Source organism: Larus michahellis, chromosome 6, assembly GCF_964199755.1.
Source record: "Larus michahellis chromosome 6, bLarMic1.1, whole genome shotgun sequence".
Taxonomy (NCBI): domain Eukaryota; kingdom Metazoa; phylum Chordata; class Aves; order Charadriiformes; family Laridae; genus Larus; species Larus michahellis.
The window spans coordinates 31,262,327-31,287,274 of NC_133901.1; the positions used below are offsets into that span (position 1 = coordinate 31,262,327).

Here is a 24,948-nt window from a genome sequence, read left to right on the forward strand (position 1 = left end):
GCAGAGGACTTAAAAAACATTAAACTAGTTATACAAATGGAAACAAAACACCCTTTGAGTTCTATTGACAACTTAACCTTTAGAACTTGGATGAAATCCCAATTCTTGAGAAAAAAGAAGACGACGTACTGAATGAAACTATTATATAGAACATTCTTATGGAATTTTTTAATGTATACAATATATAATGGCATTAATGCATTTGTTTACTTGATGAGTGCATGTAGCGCTCATATTTAAAGAGACATAGTAATGATACTATTAAAACCATGTTTATTTTATTTTGGGGAAAAATTTAATAATCTGAAGACAAAGTATTCCTTTGTGAGAGATACATGATGTTTTCAGACTAATGAAGCTACAGAAATTGTTAAAAAGGTTACAGAATGAAAAATAATTAACTGTCCTACACTTGAGCTAGAGGGCTATAATCAGGTTGTGAATGCCTCCATTTAGCAATATGAAAGCCATGTCAAAAGTGACCATATTTATGAACAAATCAAGGTTTACATACATGAAATATAAAATGGTACTGTCTTGTAACAAGAAAGGGAAAAGTAGCCCCCCATCTAATACACATTCTTTTACTATCAAGCTGGCATTTCTAGACAAGCTGTTATTATTTTAACATATTCTGCATTCCAGTAAAAAAAAAAATAAACAAACAAGCAAGACCACCCCCCCCTTCAACTATGCAGTATCCCCCTATAATAAAAATTCCCCTTATTATAGGGAAATAATCAAAATCTTCCCCAGGCAACAAGAGACAGCACGACAGAAAAACACCATGGAACAAAAGAGGACATAAAATGCCTATGAAGGTATAGAAAATTTCTCTTTTAAAATTGTATCCCACTGCATTGGCCAGAAGCAAAGAAATGTATGACACTGCAGAATTTGGTCCCAGAATTCTCTTCTGCAGTCTAGATTTTTATTTCATATTTTGCTCTCTGAGTCTGTCAGAAAAATCACCATTAATGTTTCCAGAGCATTGTACATTTTGCATGTGCAGAAAAAAATAGGAATTTTTTTTTTCTAATAGCAGTGTCCTTTTGATCAGAGAACTAATAGGATTGAACCCATCATAATACTGATAAAACTCTTCTATTTGTGCTGTTTAAACAACTGTCATGCTTTATCTATTCTGTAATTTGAAGAATAACTGTCAAGATCATTGCAATATATTCAAACACAGTTTTGTAAAAGGTTTTTGTTGCAGAAATAAATTATTTTCTACTCCAAAAGTAAGCAAATCTGCAATCCTGTCTCCCTTTTGGTTTTGATATCATACAGGGACCCGCATTTCTTAAAAAGACAACGAAATAGTGTTACCACAGCCTCTAGAATTTCTTTCCACAAATGCACAGCAATTGTTCTAACTTTTTCCTATGACAAGCTCTCTTTTTCCACTTCTGCTTGGTCAGAGTTTCCAAACGATAACATGAATTGGCTTGAGGAATATATTTCCCAAACAGATGATTCTCCCGCACTGGAAACTTAGCGTTCTGGCTCAAAACACACACGTTTGTGCAAAGCAGTTCCTGGTACTGCAGCTCTCATTCAGAGATCATTCTCACAACCTCAGCTTTCAGATCAGTACATTTATTAAGCTCCAAAAAAAGTCAAAATAGCTTCTGCTCTCTGAAGTTTGCAGGCAGCAGTCTTTACATTTTAATAGGAATGCCAATGGCTACAACACAACAGACATGCAGGGCCAAACTAGATCCTAATATACGTTTTTTAGTTTGCCTCAAATCCCTAATTCTTCAGACCAAAATTTATATCTTTTTCAATGAGACTTTAACTAGTTTGCTAAAATTCCTTTGGCAAAAGCATTTTCTCCTATGATTTAGTTACAACATAAGAAATTAAAAATAACATTTAGGCAACAAGCTTCATTCATTATATCACACATATAACTATCCAGGTGAATAAAATTACTTTGGGTAACAGTGGCTGTGAGGTAACTAGAATTATTTTACATGTCAAGCCCCTGAGATCTTGCAGTGTATTTGAAAAAAATTTTTTTGTTATTGAAACATTGTCAGGAACAACTTTGCGACAGTTTACTGTAAATGCTGAAGTTTTATCAACTTGCCAGTGATGTAATGCATCACACTTATTTTGCAGATTTATCTAATGAAAGCAGCAGGCACTGAAAAAAGGGCAGCTCACAGCTGTGTTACAAGATTGCCTGCTGCTTGTGGTAGCAAATCTACTGATTCCACTGGGAGCAATGCTAGTACAATGACTATGGAATCACCTAGAGGAGTAAGAAAGAATCTGTGCTTCATGCTTATCTAACCACCAAACTCCATTTTTTGGTCCTTACTCTCCTTTCAGTGTTATCTAGTGTAGAATAAGAAGCACTCTTTCAAATCTATATGTCTAGAGTTAAATAAACAGTTCTAAATTTCTTTTAAAATGTGTAATATGTACATAAGAATGTGGACATGTAGTTACTTCAAAGAGTTGTACTGCCCAAGCATTTTTGCAAGGTTTGAGACCCTGCCCTTCCCACACCAGGGTCTGTACTAACTAGCCTCCTAGTCAGTGGTAACTACCCACAAATGACATTCCTGCAGACAATCACAGCCAGAGGGGTGGAGGATCTGTACATATTTAAAAAACAACCAACTAACCAACTTGCCCCAACCCCAAACCTACAAACCCAACACTTTTAGATCTCATTCATACAGCGGAAAAAAGTTAGACCCTAGACAATATGGGCAGAGAAAGCGGATATCAGGATACCTTTGACATTTCCTCCATAAAATAAATTTGATGGGAGAAAATCTGACTCCTTTAAACCTTTAAACCAATACGGAGATGCCCATGAACTTGGATCAGGACTTCATCTTGCTTCCTCTATTTGGACCATTTTTATCACTATGGAGAATACAGTAAGGACAAAAGACAATTCAGGATGAATGTAATTTGTAATAGACAGAAGGTAGAAGAGAATGTTACTCTCTTCCTAAGTCCTCATAAAGAAAGGTGAGGAAAGGAAAGCAATCAACCAAAATCAACTGATGAATGCTAAGGAAAATGGAGCATAGCTCTCTCCTCTTCCCTATCAGATTAAGAAGAAACCCATTTAGGAGTACTGATATTCAAAAAACACCCTCACTTTCAGGACCTGAAGAAACATCTGATGGATTCTGTGAAAATAATGACAAAAACCTGCCTCTCATCAACACCAGCATCTTCTTTATTAGTCCATATTACCCATTTAAGGGGTTCCCTTGGAACATAGGAAAATTTCAAAGGGCAATTTGATTTCTTATAAGGCACATGAGAAAAATCCTACCACTTCCAGTGAATTGACTCACAGGAAATAAATTAAAATAGGTCAAATTTCTCATAGCATCTCTGGGTTTACATGTTTTTATCACACTCTTGCTTTTAATTTCAAAGTTCAGCTTAGAATATTTTAAAAAAAAGTTTAATAAAGAAATGGTTCTTTTCACAGTCAACACTGGTTATCCACTGCCTTCTGTTCACACAACTTTAACTCATGGGTTCTGTGCTGCGAGGTCCTCAGTCGTCTACTAGACAAAAATGGGATCAGGATATAAATAACTTTTTCACCAGTTTCTTAAAAAACTTTGACTCCCAAAATATTGGTGCCAGCTCTTCAGAAAGTTTTAGTACACAAAGGTCGGGAGGTGTCCTATTTCAATTTTTTTTTTTCTTTACAATTCATGGTGGAGATGATTAGCTAGCAGATGAATTTTTCTTGGACCTTATTTCTACCTTCCGCATGATGAGCTGCTTAGTTCCCATGGAAGAAAAGGCAGTACAAACAACCATACTAATCGCTAGGGTTCAGAAAGTTGGCCTTTTACAATCTCAAGCTACTGTGTATCCAGGAAATCCTGCCAGACAGTCACTGTTTGCAAATGGTTGGGAAATGTGATCATTTGCCATGAAAAACAGATGAAAAGCAGGATCTGGTTAAAAGACCAAGTCTTTGCCCAAACAAAACCTTTCCAAAATAAAGAAATAATGTCTGGTAGCTGACAGTTGACCTCAGCTGAGGAAGGGTGACAGTTCTGCATTAGTCCTCTCTGTACTTAATTTGAGAATTTTAAAATGAGGTCAAAATTTCAAATAAGATTTAGCTGAACATAAGGAACTGCTGTCAATTCTGACACTGTAGCAATATTCTGACTAAATGTAGTCTATCTGAAAGGAAATCCATCTTTTCAAAATTTAAGCACAAATGTGGGCAAGCAAGACGTCCCTTAAGCTGAGAATAATCTATGAAAATACCAGACATTTAATGATGTAGGTGCATCTCACCGATTTTCAATGGGGTGCGCTGTTCAATTAGAAGTACAAGTGCACACTTTTATAAGGATTACTGGTACAAGTATGAGAAGTTGTGCACATTTCAAAGGAATATACTGCGCCATATTTAAAAGTAATAATGCTGTGATATTGAAGCAGCACATATTAGCTACTTTATTAGTAGACGCAGGTCATAAGCTTATTCATTTAGTAATGCAAAGGAGAGTGACTGATGATGTAATATTTAGCCTACGCATTAAACCTGGCTAACAAATGTAATTTCGGGGTGGGGGAAAAACAAAGAGGCTTGCTATCCTCCGAAAAGGTGTTGACTATGTTTTTAATATTAGAATGATGTACCGTAGTTATGAAAGATACTGACATTGATTGAAAAAAACATTAAAGGCAGCATCACAGAATGCTGTAAAGTTTCCTTATAAACCATGTAAAATCTGGTATCCAAAATCTGATCTTTAAAATCTAGTAAGAATGAAGTATTTTAGACCAGCTTCTTGCTTGGAAAACATTCTCCCTATCTTTCAATTGGACTTCTTATTAAATAAACGTGGAATTATTTCACATAACCATAGAATATCCTGCGTTAGAAGGGGCGCCCACGAGGACTGTCAAGCCCAACTCCTAACTCCACACAGGGCAACCTAAAAGTTAAACCAGATATCTGAGAGTCACCCAAACCCTTCTTGGGCAACAGGCTTGGGGCCATGACCACTTCCCTGGGGAGCTCGTTCCAGTGTTTGACTACCCTCTCAGTGAAAAGCTTTTTCCTAGTATCCAATCTGAACTTCCCCTGACACAGCTTTATGCCACCCTCTTGCATCCTACCAGCAGATACCAGGGAGAAGAGATCAGCACCTCCCTCTCTGCTACCGCCATGAGGAAGCTGTAGACAGCAATGAGGTCACTCCTCAGCCTCCTCTCCTCCAAGCTGCACAAACCTAGTACGTTAGCTGCTCCTCATAAGTCACATCCTCTACTCCTTTCACTACCTTTGTTGCCCTCCTTTACAATTTCACATTGTAAATATTTTTGATAGATTGTATTTTATTGAGTTCAAAGCCTTAAAATCCTTCATGGCCTTAAAAAAAAAACAGGCAAAGAATTTCTAATACACAAATTCAATGAAACAGTAAATGAAAATGAACCCTTGACTAAAAATAACCTACGAGGAGGCAAAAGAAACTTTGTGAGAATTCAAATTAAGATATGACCTGCAAGGAACTCTGTCATCTCAATGAAGAATTGTGACGTCTCATTGGCATACTGAGTTCAGAGGAGAGGAATACAGCAGTCCTATTTAAAAATTTATCAGGTAAAATTTAACCATACGTTGGCACTTTCAGAATTTACAATAATGAGAGTAATCAGATTATTGACTGAGAGGTAAGAGCAATCATCCTGTATTTTTGTTTTCGGTTCAGTTTCTATCATCCAAAACAAAATCATAGCCTTTTTCTTTGGGTACAACAGAATTGTGACCCAAGATATACACCAGATATGTGCCCCGAAAGCCACAACTACAACACTGATGAAGTCAGAGGGTACTGGCATTACTGTCCTTGACAGAGATAGCTTTGTGTAGCCGTCTTTGATCTTGCATATAATGAAGCTAGGGGCAGGGAACAAAATGGAGCTATTGCCTTGTCTCATCAACCAGCTTCTGCATCAGGGGTCATACAAGACCAAGAGGAGTGGGAGGTCACTTCAATGTCTGTCTGCTTATCAGCCCCTTATCTCCCATTAGTAAAGCCAGCAGCAGGAGAAGAGCAGCTCTCTGCTACTACAAGGGAAAGAACTGAGAAACAGTCAAAACAAGAGGCAGAGAATAAGTGACTTGAGGGGCAGCCTGCAAGGCCAACTGAACCACCAAAAAAGGAAGGTAAAATTCTTTTCTACACTTTCCTTTTAAAATCTGCTCTCGTCTCACTCATCTACTGGATTCAGCCAACTGTACACGCTTTATTTTTTACTTTCCAACATCACAGTATCTTCCACTACCAGGGATGTTATTGTGCTGTTATTTCCATTGAATTCAGTGTCAGTACTTAGGCTAATTCCTGTTAGACAGACTGCATCATATAATACAATCTCATGTACTGATTTGTTGACATAAAGCATATAAATAAAAACAGACAAGCACAAGAAAGAAACTAGAATTGCTGGTTTGTTTTTGCTTTTTTTTTTTTTTTTTTTTTTTTTTTTCTCATGGCAACTAGTTGCTTTCTGCTGCCACAAACTCACGATCCGGGGCAGGCATGAAGCCATCAATCTTCCCTAGACCTTCCAGACTCTAAGACATGAAGGTCAATAAATGACCTGAGACAAATAACACCTTAGTATTTCCATATGATTATCATTCCCCTCAAGCTTTTCTGTATGCTCTCTGGAAACACTGCAACAATACTAAAAGTATTACCATTCTAGACTCAAACAGACAAAACCCCACAATATTACACTCCAAGTCATTTCTTACAGACATCTTCAAAAACAGACAAGTGCACGTTTTTCTACCAGAGCCAACCATATGGAGAAAAAAACCAAAACAGACTTTTCTTCTCATTCAATGTGAAATGAGGATTACGTGTAACAGCTTCTGCTGGGAACCCCTAGACTTAAACATTCTGCAAACTCCTAGACTTAATAAACATTCTGCAAGTTACCCAGTTACATAACTTGGGTTTGAAAGACTCAGATTAAAAATAAAGCACTATTTTGAGTCTGTAATTTACAAGGCAGTTTTTGTCACCCACAATTAAATGTTATCTTAAATTAGGAATTTGTTGCCTTACTGTGCCCACAAATCAGCCAGCCAGATTATGAATTCCTTTTTTATTTTACTGGAGACATATTCGGAACCTCAAAGCTGGAAGAAAACTACAGATCCAATCATTGTTTCACAGACAATCTCTCATAACTAAAAAAAGGACTGACCAGATCAGGAAAGTTTACAAAGCTATCCATACGACTGGCACAGCTCACTAAAGGGCATGACAGAAACTCCAATGAGAAGATAGTATTTCTATCTTCAGAACAAATTCAGTAGCGTGCAGTAAGTAAGGTATGAAAACACATGAAAGGAGATGAAGTCAAGCACTTAGATGTTTATTAACTGAGCTTTTCATCCTGTGTAGTGAGTGAGTTAACAAGCCAGGGAAATAATATGCAAGAGCATAACTAAAGACAGCTTTAGCTGTCAAAATAAAGGTTGCACAGGGAAATAAAAACTGGACCTAATAAAGCAGCAGGAAGTTTCATAGGAAAAAAAAAAAACAAACAGGTTAATAGGACTGGTTATTATAAACATGAATGACAAAGGAAGGGGAGGGAAAAGATGGCTGGAGAAGTCATAATTGTTCAGGCGCTAAATTGCTTGCAAGCTATACACATACTTCATGTCCCCCTGATATTTTTTTTCCACATAGAATGCATTTCTGGCTTCTATTTCGAAAGAAGTGACTTGCTCACCATCCAGTTTGTAAAAAAGGCTTAAAAGGCCAGCAAGCATCTTCACACTGTGTTAACTGCTGTTATTCACTACACCTTGCAGCAAGGAAGATTAAACTTCCATGAGTTCTGCATGGCCATGACAACAAAACTCCTTTACTGCTGTATTTCACTGCAGGCAAGCTCAACAGGCAATTTAACAAACCTCCATATGGTTTGCATTGTGTATTTCTTCTTTAATATTCATGAAAGCAAAACTCTGCCCTGTAAAAAACAAATTGTCTAAGTATTAAACCAAATCAGTAAGCTTTTTATCTTTATTTTGAAATACCTGTATTTGAATACCTTACACTGGGGCAATCTTGCCATGATTTTAGAGAATTCAGTAAAAGGGAAGAGCTTGCAGGATTTATGGAGGTCTAGCATAGATGATCTGGCAGGTCAACACTCTTGCATATCCCATCTGGAATTACACTATCAAAGGAAGACTCATTCAAAGGACTCAAAGGAATGAGTCATTAGTAAACTATCATCTCTCAGCAGTTAACTTTTTTTTTTTAATAAAGCTTTGCTTTATGTAAAATTTCTTGTATCAATTAAGATTCTAAAGACTGGCAAAGCTTTGTCTTGAAGACCCTAATGTAAAACACCAAAAGCAGCCTTTGCAACTTTGCTTTTTGGTAAAACAGCCGGACGCTGATGTACTAGAAAACATTTCCCTTCTGCCAGGATCTAAAACACTATCTGAAAAGGCAAGCTGCAACACTGACATGCACAATGTCAGGACAAATGTCATGTCTGTATCAGGTGGAATTTTTGCAGTGATACACTTTCCGTATGGCTCCAAGAGGAATTTTAGTTAAGACTTTTTTTTCTTCCCTGCTGTTCCTAGTACAGTCATAAAGAAAAAAAATAGTACTTCAAAACAGCTAAATTTAATTATTATGAGAAAAATTGTGTGCTGCAATCAAAAGCCTAAAAGCAATTTTGGAGTTTGGGATCAAGATGCCCAAGTGAGTTGAGCTGGTACCAGTCAAGCAGGCTGTTAGCAGTTAAAAGCTATCAAATATATTAGAATTCTTTTGTGCAATGAAACTGCAAAGGCTGTGAACCAAGTGGCACCACTCCTCATTTCGATATAAATCTACAGTTTTCTCCCAGCACTACCCCAAAGGCAGAGACTTCAGCAACAGAGCATCAGATTAATTTCTGATTAAGTTCTGCACTTTGGAAGTGCTCTTTAAATACAGTCAACATAATCTTTCCACAGAGTATTTTATTTATCTGCAGAAGTGAAAACCGAACTTCACATTTTTTCAATACAGTTAATTCATCACAGTTTTTCGGGAGTTCATCGCATACCTGTCAGAAGGTGAAAGCATGAGGATAACAGGATTTCTTAACCTGACTTTTCTTTTCCTTCAGATTTACTCCTGTTAGATTCCTAAGCTTCCTTCTACTGGTATGGGTATTAAAACATGAAGGCTTAATCTTTAAGTTTTAACAATGCTTATGTAAAGGGATTAATTTTTCACCAACATACAATGCAACAGTAAAGAATAAAGAATAGTAACAAAGGTACCAGAGCTGAGGACCAGGTTATGCACAGCAAGGTAAGTACAAGATTAGTCCCATTGATATGCCAAAGTATCAACAACTCATCACTTCATTATTGCTTGGGACTGCATATATTTAAACCCATCAACCTACTGCAGTGGTCACTGTGGTATGTGATTTTTGATACTCCCCTTTCAGCATGCTGTCACTCTGCTTTCTAAAGGTACAAAGTGTCCATGGGTACTTCCAGCACACAGTAAAGCCAGAACAACCGATCTGTATGCAAATCTAGGAAGAATTTGCCTTTAGGATTAATCATTTCTACAGCAAAAAGAGCCATGCCTAGTACCATGATTATTAATACGCAGGATTTTTTTTCAGTCTACTAAAATTAATTGGAACATTTTATCCATTAATCATGTAATTCCATTTCAAAAAAATCTCAAACTCATACAGGCCAGAAAGAACTTTAAATTCAGTTTTCCCCATTTGGTGTTTTCTCTTGCTTTGAAAAAGCACTTTGTTATAGTCAGAATCTGCACCAGCCGTAGTGCAGCAGTAGTACTGAACATTGTGACAGCTAACACAGCTCACAAAGGTGCACACACTGGATGTTTTCAAATACATGCTGCTGTGCTGAAGCTGCTTTAATTTGAGGTTTTCATATGTCTAGGAGTTTTTTTGGTTTTGCTTTTTAACAAGCTCATCTTAAATTGTTGTTCACATGAGGGTCAGATAACATGAGGAAAACAGTAAAACTGTAACATCCCATCAGCGTGTAACAACGAGTAGCTTCCAGTTTGCTTTATACTTTTATAAATAAAATTGTAAGTAATAGCATGCATTTCTTTTTCTGTCTTCTTTACAGCTTCCTGTTTTTTTTCTAAAAAAATGAATCAGACATTTGTTTCTCCAAGATAAAAAAAGACTACTGAAAATATTGTTTTAGTAGAGGCCATCCTGACAGAAAAAGGAAATGTTCACGAGACAATATCCTCAGCAAAAGGCATGCTTTTAGTAAAGCAAACCAGACAGTACTCCAAAACTACTCAAATAAACGTATGTCTGTATCTACAGGAAAAGTAGCACTGAATAGAAACTGACAGTGCTCCTGTGTCTTAATTGCATCCCCATTTGCTCAAGATGCAAGCTTATGCATGATTCTGTGTCACCTTTGAATTTATAATTCTCTGTTACAAGAAAGATCTGTGATAATTGCTAAAAAACAGTATGTCAAAACCTCAAAATGTAACGGATGTTTTGAAAAGTATTTGACTATAAATATACTGCACCAAATATTGGAATCAATTACAATGCCTAAGTTTTGGCAATTATTTGACAAAATCAACACAAGAGCCTCCATGATAATCTAGTAGGTCTCTTAAATCTGAGGCATTTTTTAAAAAGCAGACCATCAGACATGAATAGAATTACTCCTTTTATCTAGCACAACCCCAGATCATGCAAGAGTTGCTTTCAGGAATGTGCAGCACTGAAACCACTTCTAGTGCCATAGACTGTTCATACACTTCCATGCTGCAAGACAAAACAGTGCCCTGACACAGCAGCATCAAACTTCATCCAAATGTCCCGCATCGTGGCAAGTCTGCTTCTGTCAAATAACTCACAAGAGATGGTAGAACTAGCTCTTGATATAATCAAACAGAATTTAAGGAATTAAAGTCAGATCATCCCTCTGTCCTCAGAGCAAGTCTACCATGGGAAAAAAACAAACATAATAATGTGAATAATTCAATCACTGCAGACAACTGCTTAAAATAATGTTCCTCCATAGACTGGGGTGAGTATTGGCATGGTTAATGCCAAGAGCTATCTTCTTATTTACAATTTATGGACTTGAATCACAAAGTTATTTGTGAAGTTACCGTATATTGAATTACAGTAGACAGATATAGAGGCCTACAAATATATATTCCTACTGTAATATTCTCATTACACACAAACAATAACACTCTGCACACTATAAAAAGGCAAGATATTAAAACAAGATTTCTGCCTATCAGAGAAGTTTCTGAAACTGTCTTAACAGGAAGAGCAGGGTCAAAAAACCTTAAGTTTTAGAGAAACGTAAAGCGGATTATGTGAAGGAGTTACCTCTAATAGAAGGGACTGGACAAGATTCCTACTGCATCCTATGCTTCTACAAAATAGTCACTGTAAACTCGAAGTTACATTAAGTAGTCCCATGGCAAAAAAAATTTGGCAAAACTGTTGAAGTGTCAATAACTCAGATTTCCCATTCTCAAGAACATATCTGGGTGGCATCTCCCATACCACAGCATGTCAGCCTTTTGTTAAGGAATCAACAGACTGGAACAGAGAATACAAATTCTCTAGGAGCACTCCTGATTTTCACATCATCTCTCTACTTGGTGAGAGAACCAAAATGCAATCACAGTCACCAGCCAAATGGCAAACCGTTCTGCTCAGAGTGCAAAAGGGAACAAAATCCCATAACTGAGTCCCTAGGGTTCTCCATACTTATTCAGGTTCTGCTTGAAGTATGGGTCCTATAATCCTTTGTGAGTAAGGACACAAGAGAAGAACAAACCCATCAATTCTAAGCGTAAAGTTCTGGGACTCTCTTTTCCCTTTAGGAAGACAAGAGATGGAATTCTTTCCATTGAAAGACATATTCCCACGGACTTTTAGGCTGCAAGCACAAACTGCAACATACTAGAAGAGTCCTGACACACACTCCACTGTCACCAGCAGCTCAGGTACCTGCACAAGCAATGCACTCTGTCATTCTGGGACTCCTGCACAGCAGATGCAGGCAGTCAGACTGCCTGGTCTGACCAGCCCTTTGTTAGAGAGAGAAAAACACGTAGCTGAATATTTACGCTGCAGCCACAAGTGCCTCTCCAACAGGACTGCAGCTGAATGGGTGTTGCGATCTCCAGCTACCACCTTGCACAGCAGCCATCCCCAGCCACGTCACTGTCACAGATAAATCCCTGCCAGGCAACCAAGCACATGTTTCAAATCTTATGTTTCACACCTTGATGAAACAAGGAGGTCTGGGTCCTCTGCTTCTGGATTCAATCTTGAAAATGCTTAAATAATTAATTCCTACTCACAAGAGTAATCTATCTCAGGTATGGATTTGTGAGATCAAACTTTTCATTTGCAAAAAAGAAAAACAGTGTAACAATCACCAATTTCATTTTGCAAAGCATCTTTTCCAAAAGAGGAAATTATCTTATTACATGTTTTAAGTCACTTTTTTTAGATTGTAGAGGTGATAGACATTTTTTTTAAACATATCAAAACAGCTAAGCTTCTGCCTTTCCATTACATTAACTTGTTCTTTTCTGATGACTTACAAACAGTCATAGAAGAACAAGCCCAACAGTATTCTGAAACAAGAAGAAAGCCCTCTGAAACTGTCTTTAAAATAAATAAATAATTATAAACAAACCACCAAACACTGAAGTGAACTATTACTTAAAAATTAAAATATTTGTCCAATTATGTGTGGCTGAGTGTGACACTGAAAAAAATGACCTGACACCTAATGTCTCAGAATTCGCAGAGAACCTCATTTTCCCTCTCCAGATATAAATGAAAAGCAAGACAAAAAGAACAATAACAAGTGTTCCCAAGCATGGAAAGACATACAGAATGTTGACTGGGTGACCTTCAGCTGAGGCTCCACTACAGCTGATCACATACACAATCTTTGTACCAACAATTGTCTACAGAGGCCTTTACAAAGCTGTCAGAGTAACTTTGATACTGAACTTTTTATATTATTAATCTATTTTTGGAGGGACCTTAGGGCAAAACATTTAATTTTTTAATTAAAGAAATCTAAACGGAACATAGAGTAAGTCACATGAAATTAGTAACTCCAGAAATTTTCATAGAAAGATGACTTTTTTTTTTTAATTGCAATTATACCCCTCTTTTTTTCTTTTAATATGATGACTGATTCATCATTTTCTGCTTTCAAGTTTGGCAGAAGTTAAAAAGGATGCCTTTTTAATGCTGGGAATTTCATAAATCTCAAAACAGGATTTTTCCTATCTTTGACAAGACACCTTTACTGACTACTCTCAGTGCTGAATCTTTAGCAAAACCTTAATTTCTCTAAAAAAATCAATCATTTAATGTTCCACTTTCAATAAGTTTTAAATAGTCTCACTAGAAATCTTTTTACTTTAGTTATTCAGTTTCACATTGTCCATTCTCTTGCAGTGGCATTGATTCTCCACTGCCATAAAGTCTTTCAATAGCAGATAAAAATTAAACATAAAACATGAATAAAGAAGCACAACCCTCTGCCACCTCTAAGAAAAACTAGTTTTGTCTAAAATTATAGTCTACCATTTGGGTGATATCAGGGCTGAGAGACAGTGATGACATTTCTGAGAAGATCATCCCACGACTAGAAAAATCTTCACTAAAGGAATTGCTATCAAAAATTAGATTAGGTATACCCTCTGCAGTATGAAAGGATGGTGAGAATCACTGGCATCACTACACCACTCATGCTAGCAGGGCTGCCACATCAGTCAGAGGAGTTGCAGATTGCATATACACACATTTATTCAACATGAAAATCTGGCCCCCAGTTTTCACATTAACTTCACATCATATCAAATCCTCATTTTTGACATGTGCCTGTGCAATTAAGCCATATACATTTCCAAAAAAATATTTTTCCTAGCATCTCAAGGCAGAAGCAGTTACACTTCTGTTTAAACACATACAGTAGCATGAGTAAAAGGATAAACATGAGTAGGAAAATGTAGTGTCAAAACCAAATGTGGAATTAAAAAAAACCTTTTGTGAAAGACTCCCACACTAAATTCTGCTCTTGTAAGCTCAAAAATGTTGACCTTTTACTCCATTCCCCACAAAGCTCTACAATGATGACCACACAGTGCAGGCTGTACTCATTTACTGATGCAAGGCCTGCTTTGTTTGAGTCCCCAGATATCTAACCTAGGTGAATAATGGCATTGGCAAGAGCCTGCAGAGAAGTGTATCCACACAATGTAACTTCCTATGTATCTCTAACAGAAATCATACAGAAAGGATGTTAAGATTAGAAAAGCTACTTTTGTCCAAACTGTCCAACTAAGCAGACGACCCAAAGCCTTTCTCAAGCGATAATTACTTTTATTCCTGAAGCTTTTTAAAATACCATATTTTGAGAAAATTCTGAAAACAACATACACATTTGCACCTTAATGTGTACAAAACGCGACTTAGGCAAACAAATGACACAAAAGAGCTTGTTTTTTTCCTTCTTTCTTCCTTTTTGAAAAAGGAGACTCCAAACCCACATCCCCCAAATGATTTATCAGGTAAAGAGACCTCTACCTTTATCAGGTCAAGAGAGAAAGTGTGGCCTGTAAATCTAACAAACTCCAGTTGGGCAAGCTGTCCTCCTCTTACATCTGTGAAGTCTGAAAAATTCTGTTCTACTTCCAAATGTGCTGCTGTAGTTTGCACAAACTAGAGTTAGTTTTTACAGACAAGACCAGAGGAGAAGGATATTAAAGAGCAATCTGCAGTCCCCTCTAGGGATTTTGAACTCCTGCTGCTGGTAGAATGGTCAAGAATCACCACTGACTGCACGACAATATTCTGGTCGTTGAAGTCTGAGCTGCCCTATGGAAACACAAGCTTCAGATCCACTTAGAATGGTAACACTGCAAAAGGATGTAAGCTTACATTGTGAGAAACAACTTCTACAGAGCAAAAATTTAGTGTTTATTCCTGTATGTTATCTGCTTCAATACACAGGAATTTTTCATGGACAAGAACAGATGCTGATCGGTTCTTAATGTATATGCCCTACATCATCAACATCACTATAGATACTTCTGAGTTTCATGCTAGTGCCTCAATCTTTAACACGCTATTTCACAAGCTACTAGAAAGTGGGAAAACATATTCTTCTAGTTTTACATACCACAAATGAAGGCACAGAGATTACGTGATTTCCTAAGTCACACTCTGCTGCACAACAGGAACCGCACTGCTGTTTCCTTAAACCTAGGTCAGCTTCCAAATGACTTGTACTTCCTTCTTCTCTGATGCTGCTGTATTTTTGCTTCACAGTGAAGGTGAAGCCCAAGAAAACACCATAATCAAGAAGTTTTGAGAACTTCTTTAAAAAAAAAAAAAAAAAAAAAAAAACAAACAAAAAAACAAACCACCCAACAGAATTTAAGTCTGCCAGTGGCCTTTAAGAATCTCACATAAACAAAAGTCTCACAGTTCAGAGACAATTTTTTATTTCAGAAACACAATAAACTTTAAGACAGCCTTTAAGAATTTCTTAACAGAAGACTGTTACTTCATTTTATGATGCTTATGTAATTGCTCACCAATCAGTCATTGAAAAATAGGAACATGGAACATTTAATAGAACCTCCAACAGCAGGTAGACTAGGAAAATTGATCACAGATAGAAAAAAAGGATTCCTTGTGGTACAGGGAAAGATTTAAACATACCATGGAAGTGTCCTTCTATTCACAAACCTGAAAGACTGTCAGAATATTGAACCCAAGGAAGGATTAGGGAGAGATAATACTCAATGAATAAAAAGGAGTATTCTGACCAAGAAAACAGGGCCCAGCAGATGTTGCATAGGGTATGGGCAGACAAACAAGTCACTGCAGGAAAAGCTGTGTCTGGACTTGCAGCTCTACTACTGCTGCATTTACACTGTAACTGCCTACATGCACGCTATTAGCCATGAGGAAATGCAAGATAGTCAACTCCTCTTTCACACCTCCCGTGATGTTGTAGTAATTTGTAGTGACAGTCTAAGCAATTATTTCAGTTTAAACACAATACATTCTGTTCCATTCTCTAAGCAAGCCTGTATCTGTCTCTTCAGCATAGCTTCAGTCACATCTGCCTTAAAAGTAGTCATAGGTAGGAAATACTGCAGTACAGTGCAATGTTCCCAAGTATTACATTCCTGAAGAGTTCATACAACAGTCACAGGTATTATTAGTATTCATGCTAGGTCTGGACTTTGATTTAGTCAATGTAAAAAAAAAAATCCCCAAACTAAAAAAAACAAACACCTCCACCCAAAATCAGGCCCACCCCTCTCCCTCTCTAAAATGAAAGGGGAAAAATATCACAAGTCTGTATGTTGAAATTCAGCCCACATGACATTTCCTTTGGATTTAATTGCTTCCATACAATTTGCATCTGCTAGTCACGCTAGGCCCCAGAGCACTAAATACGCCGTTACAAAGAAGCTCTTGTCCTGTAATAACCTCATTAATCAAAGAGATGGAATTATGGGTAAAACCAATTTTCAACTTCATCCAAAGCATCCAAACAGGAAACAAGTCAAAGACTAACCTCCGACTCTTACAACATGATTTGAAGGAGCAAACAGCAAAAAACTAGAAAGGTCAGACTTTACGAATTCTACGTTTTTGAACCTGTTCAGAGTTGAACACATTCATCAACTTAGGAAGCAGACAGCTCTGCGTACTGTCATCTCTTTACCAGCTATGGAGTAAAGCTGGCCAGGCAGACCATCTTTTAGATGTTGACTATAGCAGCTCACAAAAATTATAAGAAACCTACTGCTTATTTTAATTTCTTTGAGCAACCCAAACCATTAGTAAAGCCAATACCCTTTCAGATGGTTCCAGAAAAATGTTTTCATGGTAGCATTCTTAATTAACACCTGTATCTATACTATACACACCTTTCCAAAATATGCTAAATGACATTCTTTTCTAGTGCTTAATGCGTAAAGAAATTTTATTTTCAGCTCACATCATGAGATGGATGCATGACAGTTGTCATACACTCTGCACAAACACTCCTGGACTTTGGGTTTAACACTAACACAAATTTGATTAAACTAATGAAATTCTCTGCACGTACATTACACATTTATTGGCTTAAAAGTGCATGAGTCCAATATATCCAATTTTATATCAACACAATAGTGTGTATAGCAGGGTTGCTCATCGATTTCCTTAAATCATTTAGAAGTACATACCCCTAGATTTAGTGCAACTTCTGTGTCTACACAGACCTTTACAACAAGTTTCTTAAATATTTCCTCAAAGGAAACCCTTCTTGGTAACTCTTCTAGGGTCAGTGTAGTCTTGCTTAAAGCTTTCTTCAGTAACACTTTACAGCTATGTCAAAAACATAGCTTATATCCTAACTCAGAAAACCCAACAAGAGAGGGAACTGGATCACACCCTGTAAATCGAACGTGTCCTTAAAGCAATTTTACTGCAGATCTGCTTTTGTCCTCAGATTTTATTAGACACCACATTTGAAGCACCATATTAACCACCGATTTCCACTACGCACCACAGGTGACAAAATTTTAGATTCTGAGAAGTTAGTCTATTAACCATGAGAAAACACCATCTTGGACCAGAAGATGAATAATTATTATCTTTCATCGGAAATTCTGTAGCCATTCCTACTACCAAATTCGGGGGGGGGGGGGGGGGGGGGGGGGGGGGAAGTAGTTCATAGATCCTTGGTGGTTTTTTTAAGTTTTTAAGAGGGATTCCAACATCAATGTAGAAATCAGCTTGATTTTTCTTTTCAACTGTGCTTTATAAATTTATATCAAAATAAGTTATTTGTCTATCCAGGTCAAAATTTCCTCCAGCGAATCAGTCCGATTTTAAAGTAATCTATTCCAAGTATTTAGAATTGCCAATGGGAAAAAAAAAACACTTTAATTTCCACAAAATTAAATAAACATATGAATAACTTCTTTTCACTTCACTGTAAATTCTAAGCTTAACTTTATTTCTCAATGTTTTAGTTCCATATACCCATTTGCATTGACAGAAGCACAAAGAAATTAAATCACTACAGTCAAACTTTTTTTTTTTCTTGTGGGGACCATTGCAGGTCTGGCTTTAGTTCAATTCACTACTTCTAACGCAGCACTGAATATGAAAGGTAATCTATTAAACCATTCAAAACAACAAAAGAAATAAAAGCAAATAAATAAATAAATAAATCCACGTTGGTACTGTCATACTGATGTACTTAAGAGCTAATGCTATAGAATTTTATTAGGCAGAATATGTGCTCTGTTTAAATGCACTTGGAAAAAACCCACATCTAAAATACAAAATTAGCAAACATCCTCAAAAACAAAAAAAATCACTCTGGACTTTTAAGCGATCACATGAACCTCATTGTTTGCTCTGTCTGAACATTCCTATCAAGCTACATGTTTATATCAAGCTGAATAAATCATGAGAATTTACTCATTATTTAGTGGAACATATTGATAAGAAAACATTGTTATAAATCAAAAGGGTGCATAAAACCAACCAGGAAACAACATTTCCTTCACGTAATATTAAAAAAAGTTTTTAAATTTGTATGCAGATTACTATGACATAATTACTGTTATAGTTTGTCGGTGTTTATTATTTAATATGTTTGCCAAGTACAGCAATTAAATTAAGCTCATACAGATTTATCTGAAATATGATTGCATTCCGAATTCAGTATTAATGCAAGTTTTGACTGGAGTCATAGGTATGCAATTCTAATGAAGCAAAACAACCTACAAAGTACGTAACAGCAAGAATATGGACTAGCGTCTATGACTTTTATTAGTATGTCCCAATAATAGCTTCCAGTATCAACAGTTCTCTAATAAAACTTATTAAATGCTCTTGTGATTAATGATTCTATTGTTTCTACTGTGCTTTAAAATATTTACACACCTAATTTTGGCAGTATGTACAAATTTATCTATATAACTCTCCCTTACCAGAAATTTGGCAATATTTTGTACTGAAATAAAGCAGTTATTCCTGAACAACATATAAGGTCAATTACTGAAATTCTTATTCCATCCTCAGTTGGGCAAGAATCCTATCAAGGCCTAATATTTGCAATAAACTAACTAGCAAACTGAAATAACTTTCTTGAGACATGACTTTGGAATTCCATTGTTTTTCTTGCTTGTACATAGTACCAGAGATCATTAAATCAAGAGGCTATAACAATTTGTTTCTAAGCATAAAATTATTTTTCCTATTTTTGTATGTCATGTATTTCGTATTTTCATTTGTAGGAATTAAATGACCTAACTGCACATGTCTGAAGAGCTCACATGCTGACCCTCTCTCCTATTTGATTACACTGCAGGTCCCTTAGACAAAGAACAACCACTCAAGTTTTGCCAAAGTGAGATCTGACCCAATCTCAGAACCTAGAGGCTGAAATTACTCTATAGATCACAATCCCAGGAAGCAGGAAGATAACAACCAATTCTCATTTGCACAGAAGTTAAGGAAATTCTCTGTATTTACAATATCATATTAAAACAGCATTTGAAATACAGACTCCAGTTAAAGAAGCAATGAGGTAGACCTCAATGCCAATCACAGCTTGCAAATTTAGTTTTGATGTATACATTCCAATCTCAGAACTTCCTAAGCACCTCTAAAATTAGTTAGAAAGGTGAGCTATAGTTGAATTTTCACCAATTAAACTTTGGTACTCTGTCACAGCTTTCCTGTCTGTTAGGAACACTTTAAAATAGTAGACACATGCATTAATTCAGACAAAAGTAATTAGCAGTAATATATCTTGACACTGTCTTGCACGTTATAACTTATTTTTAACAAAGGGACACTGGCAAGAGGAGCAGTTCAGGCACTAAGTCCCACATGAACAACTCCTCACTGGAGATGGGGAACAAAACAAATCCCTTTTAAGTGTGGATTAAATGCTCAAAAAAGCCATATGCTTTTGTAAGCGTCTCTTTCTAATGCATGACAAAAAAAAACCAGGAAGGCTGCGTGGCCTCTTGCTTTGCACCATTTTTCTACAAGGACCAAAGAAAGCTGCCTTGATGAAAGCCCCACCTTACAGGGCATGCATCACATCCACGAGTAATTGTGGTCATAACTATGGAACAAACTGCAAAAGTGTCGTACAAAGGTGTTAGTGCTTTCCACATTTTTATCAGAACTTAGCAGAGTAACTGTCTCATGCATTGTCCATCTCCTCCCCCATTTCTAGTCATGTAACTACATTCCTGAAGCGGAAAATTCTATTATGAATACCACACAGCACCAAGCACAATATCAATATAAAAAAAATAACAATCTCTACAGAATTAACACAAATAGCTTTCAGGGAAAGGCTGTACTTGGAAATTATTTGAGCACTTCAACTGTCTTAATACTACTGTTTTGCCATTTTCAGAAAAAAACTGTTTTCATAGTATTAACATTACTTTTCTTCCCCTGTTGTCCTGCTGAACATGCTCAGTAATATAAAGCTGATCATGTGTTAAATCAAGCTTCTTCACCAACAGAAACCAGTAGGAGAAAATCCGAATATGTCAAGTAAATAAAATATTGAAAGTAATTAGCCTTCTTTCCCTTCAAGCAGGATGGCAACTATGTCCTGGTATGGCAAATGTTCACTGTAACATTGTAAAAAACACACTATGACAAAGATAACAGCAGCAACATTTTCACAAATCTGTTCAGTGCAAACACCGTACTCCCTATATTCTGTTTACCTTCTGGAATGAAATCAGAGTCTGGCCAAGAAGCACTGTACACACACTGAGAAAACATTAAAACCTCAGTCTTCATTTGAAATATGAGGCTGTACCACTTAAAAACAGATTGGTGGAAAGTAATACTTGAAAAATTCTTTTCACAGAATATGTGTACACAGCTCAGCATGCAGATTTGATATGCAACTGATATTCCCACTTACCAACATAAGAGCTATGCAAGACAATTTGCCTGTCTTTCCAGAAACCCTTTTATCAGAAATAAATCACACTTATATTTTTTTCCACACATGCACACACAGAAAAATGCTTTAGATAACATTGCCATAAGTGTGTGTTCATTAGTCTGTTTTCCACCCCCCACTTCTGTGGTTTGGTATTTAATTACAGGGTGGAGTGGTCCCCAGGCTACTTATGTTTCTTCCAGTCACAGCCAGAAAATTTCTGCAGGAACTGACATGCAGGACTGCGACTGCTTCAAGTTGAGCTGGTTCCCGGTCAACAAGGTTAGCTCACTGTTCATTGAAAGTCCCATCACTACTTTTGTTTAATGATTTCTGAAAATACGTTTAAATACAACAAATTATATTCTAAACTTCAACAGATAATAGAGGCTTTAACAGGACCTAATCTGGTGATTTGCTCTTAATTTGCTTCCTAATTTTCTTTTGCTAATGACTAAAAACAAATCTTTATCATTAAACTGGAAAGAGATGGCAATTTTTTTTTGACAGACAGGCCCTGAATATAGAAAAGTGTGGCCTTGTATGCCTGGTTTAACCAAATAGGATTTTCAAGCACATCATCTGAGTTGAACCCTGCATATTACTGCACACAGTTTTAAATGCTGCCTTCCATAACAATCTTAAATTTCTGCAGAAAATTCTATTCTCACCTGAAAAACACTACACAGCTTGCAAAATATTGTAATTCATATGTGATCATTTTATAGCTAACCATTACTCCCAAAAGCATTGAGATATTATGAAATACATTACAGGTATAGAGAAATACATTATTCCAATTAATTTTTATAGAAATAAGAAAAGTTCTGTTAGATAAATAAAACTGGGGAAACAAAACAAAGACTAACTCAGGTAGCAAATCACATGCACAAAGAAAACTGTATTTTATGTAAGAAAAGGATGTTGTTAATCAGAATACTACTGTTGACAGGATTTGGAAAAAATGAAAGACCCTTTGGGGTTTTATCCATTTTTTTTTTTGGTAAAGGACTTGCATTTTGGCCTAAGCAACAAGAATCTATCAGCTTGGAAAACTCTGTCTCTATGTCAGAAATGGGTGACAGGAAGGTGAAACCACATGAGTTCATTTTGACATTAGTCAAAAGCCAAATGGCAGACAAAGATTATGTTGTGTAATTTTTAGCCAGAGGTATCTGAAAACACCTGCTAGCCAAGCCCTAGCAAGAATTTATATAAAATATTTCTTTACAAATGATCTGTTACAGTCCTCCAATCAGTCAGCTGCTTCTTCTCTGCCCTGTTCTATTGAGAAAAATATACGCAAATTGCAGAGCATAAAGATCTTCTCATTCAGGTGATAAAACAGATTAATAAAAAACTCCTAAGTTTGGATCCTGTACCTGTCCACATGGTATTATAAACCAGGTACAGTAACATACAGAATGGCAGAAAAAAATAAAACATAATTTTGTGCTTTGCTAGTAACTCAGAGCGTGACAAGAGGCAAAAATCTAAACTCTGTGCAGAGCAATTCAAAGACTGGGCTCTTGAGTAATCCTTTGGAGATTGCAAAGCCACAAGGCAAAGAAATCATTACAGAATCATGTAAATTATGCATTTATTCATTTTTCCAAACATCTTTCCCCTGAGCCCTACCACACATTGTCTATTTGCTATTTATTATGGCTGAACATACACACACAGGGTTGAATGTGAACCCAAGATACTATTCTTCTGACCAAGAAAGCTCTAGTGAACGATTAAATTGTCTCCTGTAGCCCTGGCAGTTTAACTCCCTCAACATCCTTAGTTAGATGCTTCATCAGTAAATGCTTTATTTCATTACTAAACTTTTTGACGCTGCGTATTTACCATGTTAATACAGTGCCACTTAATCTGCAATGAATTTGGAGCAGAGATAGAGAGTCTACCAAAATAAGGCACTCTCACCTTGACACATATTACTACTATTTTCGGGCCTATTAAACTGCTTTGAATCTAATTCCAAATGTCACCAATAAAACACTTTGGCCGATATTTCTGGCCAGAAGGGTTAGGCAGTTATGTTACCCCACTTCTCAAAATCTGTCACTAAAATAAGGAAGCCTCTTCCCGTGTCCCTAAAGATATGGATGCTATAAATATAATGCACACCACTTGTCCTGCAGCAGTGCATTCCATTAGTGAGAAGCCGCCCAGGATACGAACGCGGCGGTTCCCCAGTTCACGCCTGGAGCCGGGGGCGCGGGTTATGCAGTTCCCCCCTCCACAGCCTGTTTTACCTCCGGCAGGTCACAGACACACCGTGTCCTGTTCTGGAAAACTCCCTGGAACAACGGCTCTTAAGTTCATTCTCAAAAAATTAGTTTCTGAATCTCGGACGTGTGGCCCAGCAGAAATACGGAGCCGATAGTTTGGAGGCCGGGCTTCTCCGCCCGGCTCTGGAAGCGGCCCTCCCGCGGCTCGCTCCGCTTCCTCTTCCCTGCGGGGAGCGGGGAAGAGTTTCCTCGCCGGGCTCTCGCATCCACCTCAGGCTTGGAAAGCCTCGCCGGCCCCCGCTTCACGCCGCTGCCCCCCGTCCCCCGGGAGCCCCCGCCGCCCTCACCTCACGCCGGTGCCCCCATCAGGCACCTCCCGCCGCCCTCATCTCACTCCGGTGCCCCCCGTCACCCGGGGACCCTCCACCGACCTCCTCCGCCATCCTCACCTCACGCCGGTGCCCCCCGTCACCCGGGAAGCCCCCGCCGTCCTCACCTCACGCCACTGTCCCTCATCAGACAGCTCCCGCCTTCCTCACCTTACGCCGCTGGCCCCCGTCCCCCGGGGAGCCGCCACTGCTCTCACCTTACGTCGCTGGCCCCCGTCCCCCGGGTACCCTCCGCCGACCCCCCCCGCCGCCCTCACCTCATGCTGCTGCCCCCCATCAGGCGACTCCCGCCTTCCTCACCTCACGGCGATGCCCCCCATCCCACGGCGGCCCCCCCTCACCTGACGCCGCTGCCCCCCCGGCCCAGGCGCCTCTCGCCGCCTCACGGCGCAGCTCGCGTCCAGCCAGCGAGGGCGACCTCACACCCCTCTCACACACACACACACCCCGCGGTGGCCCCGACTGGCCGCCTTCAGACGTGGACGACAACCCTCCCCCGGTGCGGACTGGGCCCCAGCAACCTCCCTCTGGCCCGGGACCCCGCGCCCGTCCCGAGCGCGGGAGCGCCATCCGCCCTCCCTGCCCGCCGCCCCACTCACTTTAGGAAGTACCGCTGTCCCATGGGCGTGAGCGCCATCTCCCAGCCGGGCGGCAGCGGCAGCTCGTCCGTCACGTCGTAGGAGCGCTGGCGGAGGTGCGCGTGCTGCGGAGCCGGGCCCGAGCCCAGCAGCGAGGCGGGCGAGGAGTGGGAGCGGACGTGCTGGGCGGCGGCGGGCCGGGGCGGCGGGCCGCCCGAGTCTGTGCTGGACTGCCGCGAGTGCGAGCCCGAATCGGGCTCCTTGAAGAAGGACTCGGGCAGGATCTTCTTCCTCCAGGAGCTGGGCTTGGGGTTCATCACCGCGTTGAAAAGCGCCTCCAGCTCCGTGTCCAGGTCCTGCGTGACGTGGATCACCTGCTGCCCCGGCGGCGGGGCGGCGGGAGCGGGGTTCATTTTTACACCCGGCGGCGGGTCGTCACCCCCCGGCCGCTTCAGGCCGCCGCCGCCGCGGACGTGCTCTTCGGAGCCGGGCGGGCTCTGCCGGAGCGGGCGGGCGGCGCGGGGACTGCCTCTGCGCCCACCCCAGCAGTGTCGGCGTCCCGGGCGGCCGGTGGAGGGGCGAGCGGGTGGGTCAGCCCCCGGGCAGCGCGGCGCCCTCCCCCGGGCCGGGCAGCGGCGGGGCGAGGGCCGCGCCGGCTCCTC

General features: G+C 39.0%; 1 protein-coding gene across 1 annotated transcript in view; it reads right to left on the reverse strand.

The window, feature by feature from the left end:
* Window positions 1-24,948, reverse strand: part of WWTR1 (WW domain containing transcription regulator 1) — a 71,115-nt gene extending 46,167 nt beyond the window's left edge. Inside the window, exon 1 of the mRNA XM_074591514.1 lies at window positions 24,308-24,948. Within this exon, the coding sequence (XP_074447615.1) occupies window positions 24,308-24,699 (392 nt within the window). The 5' untranslated portion in view covers window positions 24,700-24,948. The remainder of the gene's footprint in view (window positions 1-24,307) is intronic.